The 16,175-nt window shown below is 42.3% G+C and overlaps 1 protein-coding gene across 1 annotated transcript; it reads right to left on the bottom strand.

Annotated features, from left to right (window-relative positions):
- Positions 1-1,272: 1,272 nt before the first annotated feature.
- Positions 1,273-15,290, bottom strand: shisa10.1 (shisa family member 10, tandem duplicate 1). Its single transcript, XM_062986594.1, has 5 exons — positions 15,147-15,290; positions 12,345-12,492; positions 8,526-8,653; positions 5,714-5,980; positions 1,273-2,137 (listed from the first exon to the last, which is right to left on the bottom strand). Exons 1-5 carry the CDS (start codon positions 15,208-15,210, stop codon positions 1,968-1,970), a joined length of 777 nt encoding a protein of 258 aa, XP_062842664.1. The 5' UTR covers positions 15,211-15,290; the 3' UTR covers positions 1,273-1,967.
- Between the last annotated feature and the right edge of the window lie 885 nt (positions 15,291-16,175).

Genomic DNA, 16,175 nt, shown 5'->3' with positions numbered 1-16,175 from the left:
TATGAATGTGGGCCTGTAAGGTTATAATGGGAACACAGGTTAGAAATCCAGATCAGAGAACAGGATGTACAGGATGTAATCGGCAATTAATTCAATACGAGTGCACGTAGTCTGGTGTTCGTACAACGTCCAGTTGGTATCGTCCAGAAGGTATCGTGGAGGTCACATGGCGCACACCTGAACTACCAATCAACAAACATATGACGAGTACTTGAGATGCAGCCCAGCCATCAGACAGAGGAAGCTCAGTGGTTAATGTTCTGTACTAGTGATCAGAAAGTTTTTGGTTCAAGCCCAACCACAGCCAGGTTGCCACTGCTGGGCCCCTGAGCGAGGCCCTTTAATCTAAATCGTTCACAATCGTGACTCACTTTGGATATATGTATAGAACCGTCTGCGAGAAGCCGTAAACGTACAAGTCGGTATTTCCTACTAGCATGATAGGACAGAAATTCCAGGAAAATACATCAGAACTGATGAAATAATGTGACGTGACGCACCGTGTGTATCATGAGACTGAAAAAAACAGGAACTGAACTGGTCGGATGACTTTTTACTGCTTATAAATAAAAAGATGGCAGACTCATGTGCTACTGTAATGAGAAGAGCCACACGGACTTGAGGTTTGACTGAGATTTGGTACTTTTAGTTAATACTAGTATTTATTTAAAAAAAAGACCCATGTCGCACAGACTTGCATTTACATTTAAACACTCACATTGTGTGTGTTTATAGCGAAGCATAGTATCTGTATAGTATCTCTAAAGATGCATAGGGAGCTCTGGTGGTGCCGCGGACTATCAGCCGCCCGGGCGCCTGTACAGACTTGTGTACTGGACTGATGGCTCTGTCCAGGTTGACTGGACACCCTACTTTGCGCCCCGTGTTTCCCAGATCTAGTCATTACAGATTCTTAATTGTGAATGTGGAGAGCCATGCTAAGCTCTATATGAACACCCCCCCCCCCCCCCACCCCCCATTGTGCACCGCATAGTGCAGTTGGAAGAGACCCCGTCCGGCCCAATTGTGAATGTGGAGAGCCATGCTAAGCTCTATATGCCCCCCTCCCCAACTGTGCACCGTATAATGCAGTTGGAAGAGACGCCGTCCGACCTTCCCTCCATTAAATGCACCCAATTGTGTTCATGTGTACGTCAGGCCAGGTCAGAGGCTCGACTGAGACGACGCCTGTGCCATCCATCCACTATCAGTAATGGAAAACATTTTAAAGTAAATAAACTGTATGTAAAAATACGAGACATTTTGATGATAGACCATATATTTTGTATATTTATTTTGCTAAAGACTGAAAACTGAACAGTAAAAGCAACAAATAAAAAGATGTTATTAAAATAATAGAAATTTAAAACAATAACAAAAGGAGAAGAAATCGCACGGCTACTTCGACTGCTGGTTAAAGTAAGCTGTAAAAATCAGCGATCTAATACTCTCGTAAAAGTGTAACATGATAAATTATCGCTCACCCAGAACATCCCCCTTTTTCTTTCAAAATTATAAATTTTTTCCCACGTTTTCCTAATCTGAATCAGAAGTGACACTCTTAGCTCGTATAATGTCATTAATTGTGGTTAAAGTGCATGTAAAGCACACCCTCACTGGCATTTCTCGCCTCAGACTCGGGGGAAACCCCAATTTACACCCAAATAAAAGACAAAAGAAAAAAACACACATTCTTCTCCTGCGGCGCTTCGTTCAGTCTCGTACGAGTTTTCTTCTTTATTTCCCTCAAACAAGTAAGAAAAGCTGAAATGGCTCGGATGAAGTACATGAGTCCCACCTATATGCTCTATATTTACTATCTTCCAGACTTTTGTGGTCAACTTTACTTTTCACTTTCCACAAAAAGCTACGAGTATAAATACAGAGCAGACAGATCCGAACCCAGAGTGGAAGTGCGTGGGTGCGAGTAATCCAGCCGAGACCGCGCGGTGAGAGACGCTTGTGGTTTAGAATCCGGTTTTGGGCGGGTCCACGAAGGCCGGGTTGTACGGAGGCTGGGCTGCGTTGAAGTTGGTCGCCGGGGGCGGTTGGGCAAAGCCGGGCTGCATGAGGGGATTGACGGGGTACGGAGGGTGCCCGCCGTCGTACGCCGCCTGGTTGTAGGGAGCAGGGTATACTGCAAGGGAAACACACAAAGCGTTAGGCTGGGAACTCTTTTGACAAAGCCACCTTCTGCACCCCAAACAAACAGCGTGTCCTCCTGATGTCACAGTCGTGTTAGAAAGCAGCAGTCGGCGTCTTTTTTGAAACTGTAAGGATGGATACACACATCTGACCTGGAGTTTGGTGTCGAGTAATTTTAGTGTGGCACCACCAAGGAACACGGCAACTATTCACACACCCAGTGTTTGTGCTGTAGAAGGCTACAGTCGGATAAAATAGGAAACGCGCTAATAATATCACACCAAACACTGAGGTGAGTATAAATCCCTCACTTCGTCTTGTGTGTGTTGTTGACAACACCCATCCCGCCCCGAACTGTGTTTGCAAAGCACTAAAAGTGTCCTAAAGAAAGCTGCTCCCTCAATACAACACAGTTTATTGTCATTCTGAATGAAAACGTGAACAATCCGAACAGTAAAATTCTCCAATAAATACTTCATTTACCATGTTGTGCCACTGCTTTACATATTAAGCTTCGTTGGTGCTGTTTTATTAATGCCAGCAGTGATCAAACTATTTTAGCTTAAAAGGAGGCCGCAATACGGAGAAACACTTTCCGACCTTCTCTTCATCAGACACAACTAAAGGTCAGTAGAACAGATGAGACTCGAAATCAAGAACTCAAACTCATCCAAGTGAGACAGGTCTTTGTTCTTGAAGGGTGGAGCCTATCCCAGCTTTTCAATGGGCGCAAGGCACACAGTGACACCCTGGATGGGGCACCAGTCCATCACAGGGCACACACACATGCACACACACATTCACCTATAGGGCAATTCAGTCTCTCCAATTAACCTGACTGCATGTTTTTGGACTGTGGGAGGAAACCGGAGCACCCAGAGGAAACCCACACAGACACAGGGAGAACATGCAAACTCAGCACAGAAAGGACCCGGACCACTCCACCTAGGGATCGAACCCAGGACCTTCTTGCTGTGAGGCGACAGTGCTACTCACTTAGCCACCGTGCCACCCTGAATTCTCTTACTCTAATAGTTTATTTATTTATTTATTAGGATTTTAACATCCTAATGTTTTACACACTGGGAGGAAACCCATGCGGACACGGGGAGAACATGCAAACTGCGCACAGAAAGAACCCAGATCGCGCCACCTATGGATCGAACCCAGGACCTTCTTGCTGTGAGGCGAGCCACCATGCCACAGAATTACTCTAATAGAAATAAAAAGCATAACGGTAACAAAGAAACGTTCTTCTAAGCTGAGCACAATTATGCATGATAAGCTAATAAGTAAACAGTTAGCTCTTACTGGCCTTCTTACACTTTAATTCATTTTATTTTTTTATTTTTTCTAAAAGACAAATCCATTTTGGCCTGAGAGACCAAACGTCTTGTTTTACAGAAGCTATTAAGAAGCGGCTGACGTGTGCTGCGTGTTTATTAATGCCACAAAAAGGCCACGGAGCAATTTGGTCTGTAATAACTTATTAACATGAGTGCTAAAGCAAAGAGCAGGACGTTCCAGATCGCTAATGCATCCCCTCCCACACACACACACTCACTTTAAACTGAGTGTGTGATTGCTAACAGACGCTGTGGTGCGTGGTACATTTAGTCACGTATGATCATTTTACTAAGTTTAGTAACTTCACTAAGTCGTAACTTAGTTTGGTGCGTCAGGAGAATCTACAACCCCAAATCAGAAAAAAGTTGGGACAGTGCAAATGCAAATAAAATAAAAACACAGAGTTTCTTACATTGACATTGACTTTTATTTGATTGCAGACAGGATGAACCTGAAATATTTCATGTTTTATCTGCTCATCTGCGGAGGAAGAGGGTACGGGTACTGGACTGGCCTGCCTGCAGTCCTGACCTGTCCCCAATAGAGAACGTGTGGAGGATTTTGAAAGAACGACGACCCCCCCGTACTGTTGCACATCTTAAGACGTGTTTGCAGGAAGAACGAGACAAAATAAAAGCTGAAACACTAAATCACTCGTTCTCCTCGGTGCCAAAACCCCTTTTAAGTGGTGAAAAGGAACGGCGACATTACAAAGTGGTAAATGCTTTACTGTCCCAACTTTTTTGGAATGTTTTGCAGGCCTGAAATGCAGGAATGGATGTTTATTAATAAATGAAATGAAGTTGAGCAGATAAAAGATGAAATATCTCAGGTTCATCCTGTCTGACATCAAATAAAAGTCAATGTAAGAAACTCTGAGTTTTTATTATTGGCATTTTCTATGCTGTCCCAACTTTTTCTAATTATCTATTTTTTCCCCACTTTTTTCCCCCAACTTTTATCCCCATTCTAATCGTGTCCAATTACCCTGATTGCTCCTCTATACTGATTCGACCCTTTTGCCGCTGACTGAAGACGCCACTCAACTGACTTGCGCCCCCTCTGGCACGCAATCAGTACCGCCTGCATTTTTCACCTGCACGAGCCGAGTTCATACACCGAGAGACACTGCGCACGGAGGGTCACACCCCCCTCAATGTTATTCCTCAGCCCTGTGCAGGCGCCGTCAGTCAACCAGCAGGGGCCGCGGTCGTACCAGTTATGAGGACCTATGCTCTGACTCTACCACTAAGCCCCTGAACAACAGCCAAACGTTGTTCATACTGCCGCCCAACCCAGTCGGAAAGGCAGAGCTGAGTTTCGATACGATGCATCTAGAAACCCAACTCTGGTGAGCTAGCGTACTTTACCGCTGCGCCACTTGAGCGGCTGTCCCAACTTTTTCTGATTTGGGGGCTCGAATGCCGGGCTGGGCTCACATATACAGAAGGCGTATAACGTTATGTGAAGCGTGGCCAATCAAATACGCGGATGGACGATCGACTCTGGCGCCCCCTAAAGGAGCAGCTGAAATGAATCATCACATAAAGCTGTTATTGTAGAATAACATGACGCATGGCGTGTTGTTTCGGTTTAATAGAACACACTAACGCGACTGGACACACAAACGTTCGCCTCTGTGTGCGCTGCGTTCATTTCTCGCTGGTTTCCATCTTCCCGCAGCAGCTCTGTTTGTTTTGTGGGAGGCCTCGGCGAGCCGGCTAACAAGCGCAGAGTCTTTTTTTAATACCTGGAAAACATGCAGAAACCTGCTTCTCACCGCCGTGTCAGAGGAGTGGCACGAAAATACTGGGGTTATTTACACAGAAATAAAGCCTGTGTTCGGATCCACGGCTGGAAAAGGAGTAATTACAGGGGACTACGGGTGCAGATTTTATTATCTGACATAACGACATCCCGGAAGGAAATGACATCAACGGACCGAAGCTCTGCATCCCTGTTTGTCTCAGATTTGAGGCCGGCCTCAAAATATGTGAATATTTTAAGATTTAAGTACTGAATCTGCATTTTGTAATGAATGTAAATCATTCTCAGCATGGTTGATCATATACATAATCAGATTTGTATTTATTTATTGAGATAAGACGTCGATTACACGATATCTAACTCGTCTAAACATTCTGGAACTGAGCGTGTGTGTGTGTGTGTGTGTGTGTGTGTGGTATTATTACTATCATTATTATATATAAAAAGTTCTTACCGTTCTCCTGGTATGGCGGAGGGGGTCCGGGTGCATAAGGCTGGCTTGGAAATGGAGCAGCGGGCACGCTCTGGGTTCCATACCCGGGCTGGGGGCCGAAGCCGGGCTGGGGGCCGAAGCCGGGCTGGGGGCCGAAGCCGGGCTGGGGGCCGTAGCCGGGCTGTGCTGGGACGTGTTGGTATGGTGGGTACTGAGGGTTTGCAGTGGGGTTTACAGTGGGCTGCTGGGGATACTGGCTGGTTACCACTGTGGTGGTCGCCAGTACCGCTGTAAAGAAACATTCAGGTTACAATCACATCTGGTTTACATGATCCAAGTGTCGCTTAAGCAAAAACGAGACGGCTGTTTTATGGTTATTATGGTTATTACATTTAATAAAGCTTGTGTAAATACAGGCGGGACGAATCCTTTGTTCGGTTCCAGCTCTGTAATAAATGTGTTGAGACACCAGTGACCCACGGCTAATACGAGCTCCACAAGTTCCTGTTTCACTGCTAAAAAAAAAAAAAAAAAATGCAGGACGCTAAAATAAAACAGGCAGATTCTTCACGTGGAAAAGATAAAAACAGAAGGACGGAAAGGACACGCCCGGTAAAACATGCAGCCAGACGACCAGCAAATATGTGAGCAAAAAATGAAAACAACAGCCTGTGGAAACCCCGGGTCCAAATCGGAGGCAGAACAAGTTTTATTTTATTTATATATTTATCATTACTACAAACTCCTCAATCCTGGACAGGGTCACAGTGGGTCGGGTACCACCCGGAAACACTGGGTGAGAAAAGGAATACACCCTGGACCACAACATACCCATCACTCACAACCAGGGGAATTTATACTAGCCAAAAGTATTTGGACGCCTGTCCATTAGTGTGTTGGACGTGTGATCCTTTCAGCTGGAACAACAGCCGCTCTTAGGAGAAGGCTTCTCACAATACTTCGAAGTATATCTGTGGGAATTTGTGCCTATACAGTCAAAAAAGCATATGATTGGACACTGATATTTATGTTCCGGTTCATTCCAGAGCTGTTGAGTGAGGCTGAGGTCAGGGTTTTATGTCATTATAGAGCTCGCTTTGTTGCTGGAACAGGAAAGGGTCTTCCCTAAACGGTAGCAAATTCGGAAAGCATAGAATTTCCTCTATTATACCTGTTAGCAACTGTTGTGGATGAAACACATGAATTCAATAATTAGAAGGAGTGTCCGAATACTTTTGTCTACATCATTCTTGTAGTTTTAGTGGACTATAAAACTCTAAATTAAAGAGTCCAGAGAAAAAATAAAGTCCCAGAATGCCGAGTTTTTATGAGACACGTCTACAGTCTGGTTCGGCACACGGGCCCCTTAAGCAGCTGCATGTGACCACTTCCGGCATGTCGGGTATGTAATCACTCCGGTGAAGTCATGCTGGAAGACTTGAGTCAGCACGAGTGGGAAATCCCACAGTCCTGATCCAATCTCACTTCCACACGAGGACAAACAAACCCACGACAGTATTAAGAGTGAGTCAGTTAGTCTTTCATACAGCACGATTCCATACAGCCCACTACTCAGAGCTGTGTGTGTGTGTGGGTATGTGTGTGTGTGTGTGGGTGTATGTGTGTGGGAAAGGGGGTTGGGTCAGAAAGTATTTATACCCCTTCATACCCTGTATTGTTAAGAATTAGATTTTAAATGGACAAAATTGGGACACCCCTTCTAATTTTGTATGTGTTTCAGCTACAACAAGTGTAATAAATCAAATATATAAATGAAATAATATGCTTCCAACATGTGCCCGGTGTTTCCAGGGAAGCAGGACCCACCGTAACCCTGACCAGATGTGTTTTCTCTATATTTATTTCTTTGTTTTATCTCAGCGCTTTATCAAATTCTGATGTGATCATGTCTCTTTAACTTGGTGACTTAAAACACTCAAGCAGCTTGTTTGTTTACATTTTATTTACCCCCACCCCTACCGCCCCTTCCAATTTTAACCCAAAAATTATTCCTCAGGTTGTGGAATTTCACTATAAGAACAAAAGTATTGGGACACCGCTCCTAATTTTTAAATTCATGTGTTTCAGGTACAACAAATGTAATAAATCAAACACATAAATGAAATAATATGCTTCCAACATGTGCCCGGTGTTTCCAGGGAAGCAGGACCCACCGTGACCCTGACCAGAATTAAGCAGTGTTAAAACTGATCTGATTTTCACTATATTTATGTATTTGTTTCATCTCAGAGCCTTATCTTATTCTGATGTGATCATGTCTCCTAAACTTGGTGACTTTAACCGCTCAAGCAGCTTGTTTGTTTACATTTGAACCCAAATATTCTCCAGCATGTTGAGAAATGACACTATATGGACAAAAGTATTGGGACACCGCTTCTAATTTTTAAATTCATGTGTTGCAGCTACAACAATTGTAATAAATCAATTATATAAAGGAAACTACATGCTTCCAACTTTGCAGCAACAGTTTAGGGAAGGCCCTTTCCTGTTCCAGCAACAAAGAGAGCTCTACAAAGACTTGAAGAAAAGCTCGGTTTAAAAACAGTCCAGTGTCCTGCACAGAGCCCTGACCTCAGCCCCACCCAACAGCTCTGGAATGAACCGAAACACTTTTGACTGACCTGGCAACAAATTCCCACAGACATACTTCAAAGTCTTGTGAGAAGCCTTCTCAAAAAAAACGTGACTGTTGTTCCAGCTGAGAAGATCACACACAGGTCGCTCTGTTTTAATACCGTTTGTTTTTGAATGAGATGTTCAACAAGCCGTCGTGTATCTAGAGCACAAGGGTATTAAATAAGTGAAGACTCACGTCTGGGCTTTCTGCACATTTTGTACAGGCAGCAGCAGGGGCAGACGCAGCAGGTCACGATGAAGATGATCAAGATGATGAAACCCACTACAGCACTGACAATAGGGACGGTTTCCTTGTGATTGTTGCTGTGGGGAACAAAAATAAACATTAAAGATGAGCCTTCAAACCATTTTTCTTTAATAAAAACAAAACAACATGTTACGTGAAGCGAAATCACAAAGCAAAGATGACGCACTTCTACACGTTATTTGGAATTAGATGAGTACAAGTAGCCGATGAGCTCTGTTGCTTTTTACATTAAAAACTGGATTGGAATCCTGACTCTGGTGTATTACATGTTTCCAGGTAAGCAGGACCCACCGTGACCCTGACCAGGATTATGCAGGGTTAAAAAATGAAAATAATAATGTAGTGTTTTCTTCTTATTTATTTCTTTGTTTTATTCTATTCTGATGCGATCGTGTCTCTTGAACTCGGTGACTTAAAGCGCTCAAGCAGCTTGTTTGTTTACATTCGACGTGTCAGCAAATTCGTTTCTACATGATACTTTATACACACACATCTGAAACTTTTCCAAAGGGTCTTTCGGTTAGCACTGCCTTTATTACGAATTCCTGTACATGTGTGAACAATTGACTGTATTACAAAAGATCTGTTTGACTCTCAGTGGTGCTATCGGCCGGCCGGGCACCTGTGATCGGCTCTGCCTGAGGAGTAGGTGGCCAAAGCCCTGTGATGGACTGGTGCCCAAGCATTGCTCCCACTGTTTTCCAGTAAAATTGATGAACATGAATTGATGTCCATTTTATCAGCTCCACTTACCATATAGAAGCACTTTGTAGTTCTACAATTACTGACTGTAGTCCATCTACTTTCATGCTGTTCTTCAATGGTCAGGACCCCCACAGGACCACTACAGAGCAGGTATTATTTAGGTGGTGGATCATTCTCAGCACTGCAGTGACACTGACATGGTGGTGGTGTGTTAGTGTGTGTTGTGCTGGTATGAGAGGATCAGACACAGCAGTGCTGCTGGAGTTTTTAAATACCATGTCCACTCACTGTCCACTCTATTAGACACTCCTACCTAGTCGGTCCACCTTGTAGATGTAAAGTCAGAGACGATCGCTCATCTATTGCTGCTGTTTGAGTCGCTCATCTTCTAGACCTTCATCAGTGGTCACAGGACGCTGCCCACGGGGCGCTGTCGGCTGGATATTTTTGGTAGTGGATGATTCTCAGTCCAGCAGTGACAGTGAGGTGTTTAAAAACTCCACACACTAACACACCACCACCATGTCAGTGTCACTGCAGTGCTGAGAATGATTTACCACCTAAATAATACCTGCTCTGTGGTGGTCCTGACCATTGAAGAACAGGGTGAAAGGGGGCTAACAAAGCATGTAGAGAAATAGATGGACTACAGTCAGTAATTGTAGAACTACAAAGTGCTTCTACATGGTAAGTGGAGCTGATAACATGGACAGTGAGTGCAGAAACAAGGAGGTGGGTTTAATGTTATGCCTGATCGATGTGTATATATATATATATATAATGTAGTGATTGTGAAAAACACGCAGCGATACGTTATGCTTCACTGCTTCACTTCAGTTCCTTTCTGACACTTCAGTATTGTTTCATCACCGGCCACCACTTCCCTTCTTGATTGTGGTTAAAGTTCATTTCTGGAACCTGTTGTCGGAGTTTATGACTTTATAATCCACACAGGACATTAATAAAAAAACGTCAGATTAAACTCATTTGCTGGTACAGATAACAGCTTTATAAATAAAGTAATTAAAGATCTGAGACGTGTTCGGTCTCTGCTGTGCTTCTGTAGTTAACAGGTTATTGATGTTTATCCTGATAATCTGACAGATGATTTAATCCAGTTTGTAATGGAGTAAGGTTCGGTGTTGCTCAAGAGACCAATAGCAGCATGGAACTCCCAAGCTTACTTAACGTTAAATCAGTACAGTCACTTGTGACCAGAACGTTTAGTTTTTCAGCTATTTTATACCTGATTATATTTATTTATAAGGCCCCGGTGTGTTCAGTGCAACAATAAATAAATTCATACATAAATAAATAACATATATAAATAAAACCACTGTAGATACTTTAATACTTTTGATTCATTATTATTATTATTTAGAATTAGGAATCAGTTAAATAAAATCAGTGTGGCTTGTGCAGCATGATCAAATCTGCATTATTAGTCTCAACTGAAAGTACTAAATCTACATTCTGCAACTGATTCTGCAAACCCCCTTCACAGCACATTACAGGAAACGGAGGGTGGGGGGCTGCAAACCGTCACAGTGGAAACAAGAAGCTGTAAAAAAAGACGATTCAATTGACGATTACAGCTACAGCTAAACAAACCTGACGGTAAAAGATGCAGACAAGTTCCCCTCATGGTACTAACGGAGCGTTCGGCTAATCATCGTAATTGACATTCATTCTGAGAGAATTAAAAATGACAATATGTATTAAAGGCACTGAGAAAAACACTGTGTGTTGGTTTACAGTCATGTAGGGAGGTTTTTTTTTTAGATGTAATTGTTTACAGACCTCTCGGCAATATGTTTGGAGTACATTCAACACAGCTCTTTTATTGTTTCATAGTCTGTTTTACCACCAGGATCAGGGTCGTGATTGGTCAGATCCATGGGGTGAAAGACAAGAAACACCCCAGACAGGTCGTCACAAACACTTTTACACTTACACCGATCAGGCATAACATTATGACCACCTTAATAATATCGTGTTGGTCCCCCTTTTGCTGCCAAAACAGCCCAGCAACTGTGATGCTCTGTGTATTTCTATCAGAACCAGCATGAACTTCTTCAGCAGTCTGAGCTACAGGAGCTCGTCTGTTGGATCGGACCACACGTGCATCAGTGAGCCTTGGCCGCCCATGACCCTGTCGCCGGTTTACCACTGTTCCTTCCTTGGACCACTTTTGATAGATGCTGACCACTGCAAACTGGGACACACCCCACAAGAGCTGCAGTTTTGGAGATGCCCTGACCCGGTCGTCTAGCCATCACAATTTGGCCCTCAGATCCTCACGCTCCTCATTTTTCCTGCTTCTAACATCAACGTTGAGGATAAAATGTTCACTTGCTGCTTAATATATCCGCCCCCACTAACAGGTGCCGTGATGAAGAGATGATCAGTGTTATTCACTTCACCCGTCAGTGCTCAGAATGTTATGCTTGGTCGGTGTGCTTAACGCTACAATGAACCTGACTGTACGTCTTTGGACCTGTGGGAGGAAACTGGAGCACTCTGAGGAAACCCACACAAACACAGAGAGAACATGCAAACTCTACACAGAAAGGACCCCGAGGAAGCCTAGCTGAGGAATCGAACCCAGGACCTTCCTACCCACCATGATGAACTCTTCCAAACTCCTGCTTCCGTTCTGACGTTTGTATTAAAGTCTTACATTAGTCTTAGCCGGGAGGGAAACAGTGTAAAAGCCTTAAAGTGGGGCGGAAAGGGGGTCACGGAGCACCTCAGTAAAATACAAAGCCGGTACACATGTGAATAAGTCACATTTTAATGAAAAGGAGATGGGAGATGGTAAGATAGGTGTGACTCGGCTGTACAGGTATCAGGTTTAGTGTCTGCACAATAATGAGGAAACAGTAATGAAATGAAAATTTTACAGACTTTCCTTTTTAATTTTGCCATAAAGGTGAGATTTTGCGGTCGATATTGGCTAAAAAAATATATGTTGCTCTCCAAAAAATCCCAACGTTCTAATAACTACCACGATCAGAAGCGTCATTTTAAAAACAGACTTACAAAAAGCAGTTGTCTTCATTCAGTTTAGTGAAGGCATTGGAACAGCAGTATCGGTTATCACAGGTTCCACAACAGAACTGTACAAACGAGCAGTCCTGGGACATGCGGTAAATACCGGCGCTGTTCACGTAGCCGTCACAGTCTTCAGCTGGGGAGGAAAAATAAATCATTAAAATACAATTAAGATCAGGAGCAAAACAACATCTGGTGCTGCTGTTAAGTACGCTGGTCCTCCTGTATTAACTACCTGTATTAAATGCTCTCCTTAAATTTATACTCTATAATACCTGTTTTATATAAATACATCAGACGTGAATGTATTTTAGGCAAGTCTGGGCACTTTAAAGGTTGTTTGAAGGCTGTCGACTGTTTCGTCTGCTCCCGTATTACAGTCGGCATAGCGGATCTGGTCCTCGTGAGAGCGCACTGATAAGTATTCAGACCCCTTGATTTGTTTGCATAGTATTGTGTTATGGATTTGATGTATATAACTGATATTTTTACATTACTGTACACTACAAACCTGTAATAACGTGTACACATGTTTTTTTTAATATTAATGAAAAATCAAACACTGAAATCTCTTCACAAAGGTTTATGTAACACTTTGTAGAAGCACAAAGTACACAGTTATAACAGCTGAAAGTCTTCTTAGATACGTTTCTACAAGCTCTGCACTTCTGGATTTGGGCAGTTTATCCCATTCTTAAGAAGCACCCCGACAGCATGATGCTCCCACCACCATGTTTTACATGAGAGATGGTATTAGCCTGTTCAGCCCAAAGAGTGAGATCTGTATTTCAACAGACCTGAGAATCTCATTTAGCAAACACCAAGCATGTGGTCACACGCCTCTTACACAACAGCCGCTTCCGTCTCACTACAGCACAATGTACACAAAAACTACAGCACAATGTACACACACAACAAGACAAGTACATACAAACTACAGCATAGTGTACACACAAACTACAGCACACTATACACACAAATTATCACACACTGTACACACAAACTACAGCATAATGTACACACAAATTACAAAACAAAGTACAACAAACTACACAAACTACAGCATAATGTACACGCAAATTATCACACACTTCACACAAACTACAGCACACTATACACACAAACTACAGCATAATGTACACAGAAATTACAACACAAACTACAAAAGAATTTACATGCAAACAACATAATGTACACACACTACAAGACAAGCACACAAACAACACAAACACACTATACACATGAACTACTGCATAATGTACACACAAACTTTAACATACCACATACTACACACAAACAACACACTAGACACAAGAACTACAGCACTGTACACACACACACTACAAGACAAATACACTGACTACAACACAGAAACTACAACACACTATGCACACAAACAACACACCACACAAACACTACACATAAACTACCACATACAACACACACACACAAACACACTATACACACAAACTACACACCACATAAACTACCACATACAACACACAAACAACACACTATACACACAAACTACACACCACATAAACTACCACAAACAACACACTTTACACACAAACTACACACCACATAAACTACCACAAACAACACACTTTACACACAAACTACACACCACATAAACTACCACAAACAACACACCACATAAACTACCACATACAACACACAAAGTACCACATACAACACACTATACACACAAACTACACACCACATAAACTACCACATACAACACACAAAGTACCACATACAACACACTATACACACAAACTACACACCACATAAACTACCACATACAACACACAAACAACACACAAACATTACACATAAACTACCACATACAACACACAAACAACAAACTACACACCACATAAACTACACACCACATTAACTACCACATACAACACACAAACAACACACTATACACACAAACTACACACCACATAAACTACCACATACAACACACAAACTACACACCACATACAACACACAAACTACACCACATAAACTACCACATACAACACACAAACAACACACTATACACACAAACTACACACCACATAAACTACCACATACAACACACAAACTACACACCACATAAACTACCACATACAACACACAAACACACTATACACACAAACTACACACCACATAAACTACCACATACAACACACAAACTACACACCACATAAACTACCACATACAACACACAAACACACTATACACACAAACTACACACCACATAAACTACCACATACAACACACAAACTACACACCACATAAACTACCACACTATACACACAAACTACACACCACATAAACTACCACATACAACACACAAACAACACACTATAAACACAAACTACACACCACATAAACTACCACAAACTACCACATACAACACACAAACAACACACCACATAAACTACCACATACAACACACAAACAACACACTATACACAAACTACAGCACACTACACACAGACACTACACATAAAGTACAACATAATACACACAAACTACATAATGTACACAAACTACAGCACACTGTACACAAAGTATACAGCAATTATCAGCTATTTAAGATGTTTTATTATTCTTAACAATATAAATACTGGGTTATTTCAAATAAAAACATTTCATCTCGATCCACCAACGAAAAACAACAACCAGAGCAAACACTAAGATCAGGTCTCCTTAGTACCAGCTGTTCCTCCAGACAGAAAATCACATTAATATCGTTCTTACTGTCGAGAAAACACAAGCTGGTCTGTAACTCACCGACTGCGGTTAGGCAGAGAGCTGCTATAATAAGGGACAGGACGGCGGGGATGGAGGAGGCCATGCTGAATTCTCCTTGTTTCGGCCAGAAACGCACTGAGCTGCAGTACACACCGACTCCCCTGTAACATGAGACACACCACACAGATGAGTCATTTACCACCAAGTCGGTTCTTTCAATCGGCTCTTCAGGGTGAGCGTTTGGAGTCGACTCAGTGGGGAGTCAATTAAAAAAAAAAAAAAAAAGCATCAACAGTGTGTCCTCAAGCCTCTTAAAATCATGCAGAAGGTGGACTGGCTGATCTAAATTGGCCTATAGGTACTCAGGGAGTAATTCCGTGACTGTGTATGTACTGCAAGGCAAGCCGTAGCCTAGTGGTTAGGGAACTGGACTAGTAATTCCAAGGTTGCTGGTTCAAGCCCCACCACTGCTAGGTTGCTGCTGTTGGGCCCTTGAGCAAGGCCCTTAACCAGTACAAAAGTACATTTGACATCAGGACAAATAGCCATTCAGCATGAGGATCTGTGTTTATCTTGATTATATTGTGTAGTAGTTGAAGTAGTTGAGTAGTTTGTATGAGTACTGTATAATTTTTAATTACAAACACAAAGCAATATGTTGTGGAATTTGATGAAAATACTGTTAAATAATTTAGAATAAAACAGTACAAAACAATCTTTAGTCGCTAATTTTAGTCGAAGTTCTGAAAAACTGGCAACGCATTAAATGACGAGGAGTCTTGAAACCAGGTGTGTCGATTCCTAATTATGAGTCAAATCAAACGACTCACTTGAAAAAAAGCTCGAATTCCATACACACCCCACCGACACAGATTGGGTTGCCATATTGGGATGATTTAGACCTTTGTTTGAGTTGTTTGTGTTGGGCGAGTTACAGTTGTAAAAAAACACATTTACACTGACCATTGCTTTATATAAATGAGTCCAGTTTTTGCTAATGCTTTATTTTTTACTGCACCTACAACAAAGAATCACAAAACATGATCACTGCTTACCTACACATTTGTT

The sequence above is a fragment of the Trichomycterus rosablanca genome, chromosome 24 (genome assembly GCF_030014385.1).
Source record: "Trichomycterus rosablanca isolate fTriRos1 chromosome 24, fTriRos1.hap1, whole genome shotgun sequence".
Lineage (NCBI taxonomy): Eukaryota > Metazoa > Chordata > Actinopteri > Siluriformes > Trichomycteridae > Trichomycterus > Trichomycterus rosablanca.
Note: the sequence above shows the minus strand (reverse complement) of the source record. Positions and strands in the feature narration are given on the sequence as shown.

What these genes read in the sequence shown, in the direction of transcription:
- shisa10.1 (XM_062986594.1), bottom strand. Translation starts at nt 15,210, where the DNA reads ATGGCCTCCTCCATCCCCGCCGTCCTGTCCCTTATTATAGCAGCTCTC. An exon ending in AATGTGCAGAAAGCCCAGAC is followed by an intron (nt 5,981 to 8,525) that starts GTGAGTCTTCAC and finishes GTTTCTTTACAG; the next exon opens with CGGTACTGGCGACCACCACA. An exon ending in TCCGCCATACCAGGAGAACG is followed by an intron (nt 2,138 to 5,713) that starts GTAAGAACTTTT and finishes TTTCCCTTGCAG; the next exon opens with TATACCCTGCTCCCTACAAC.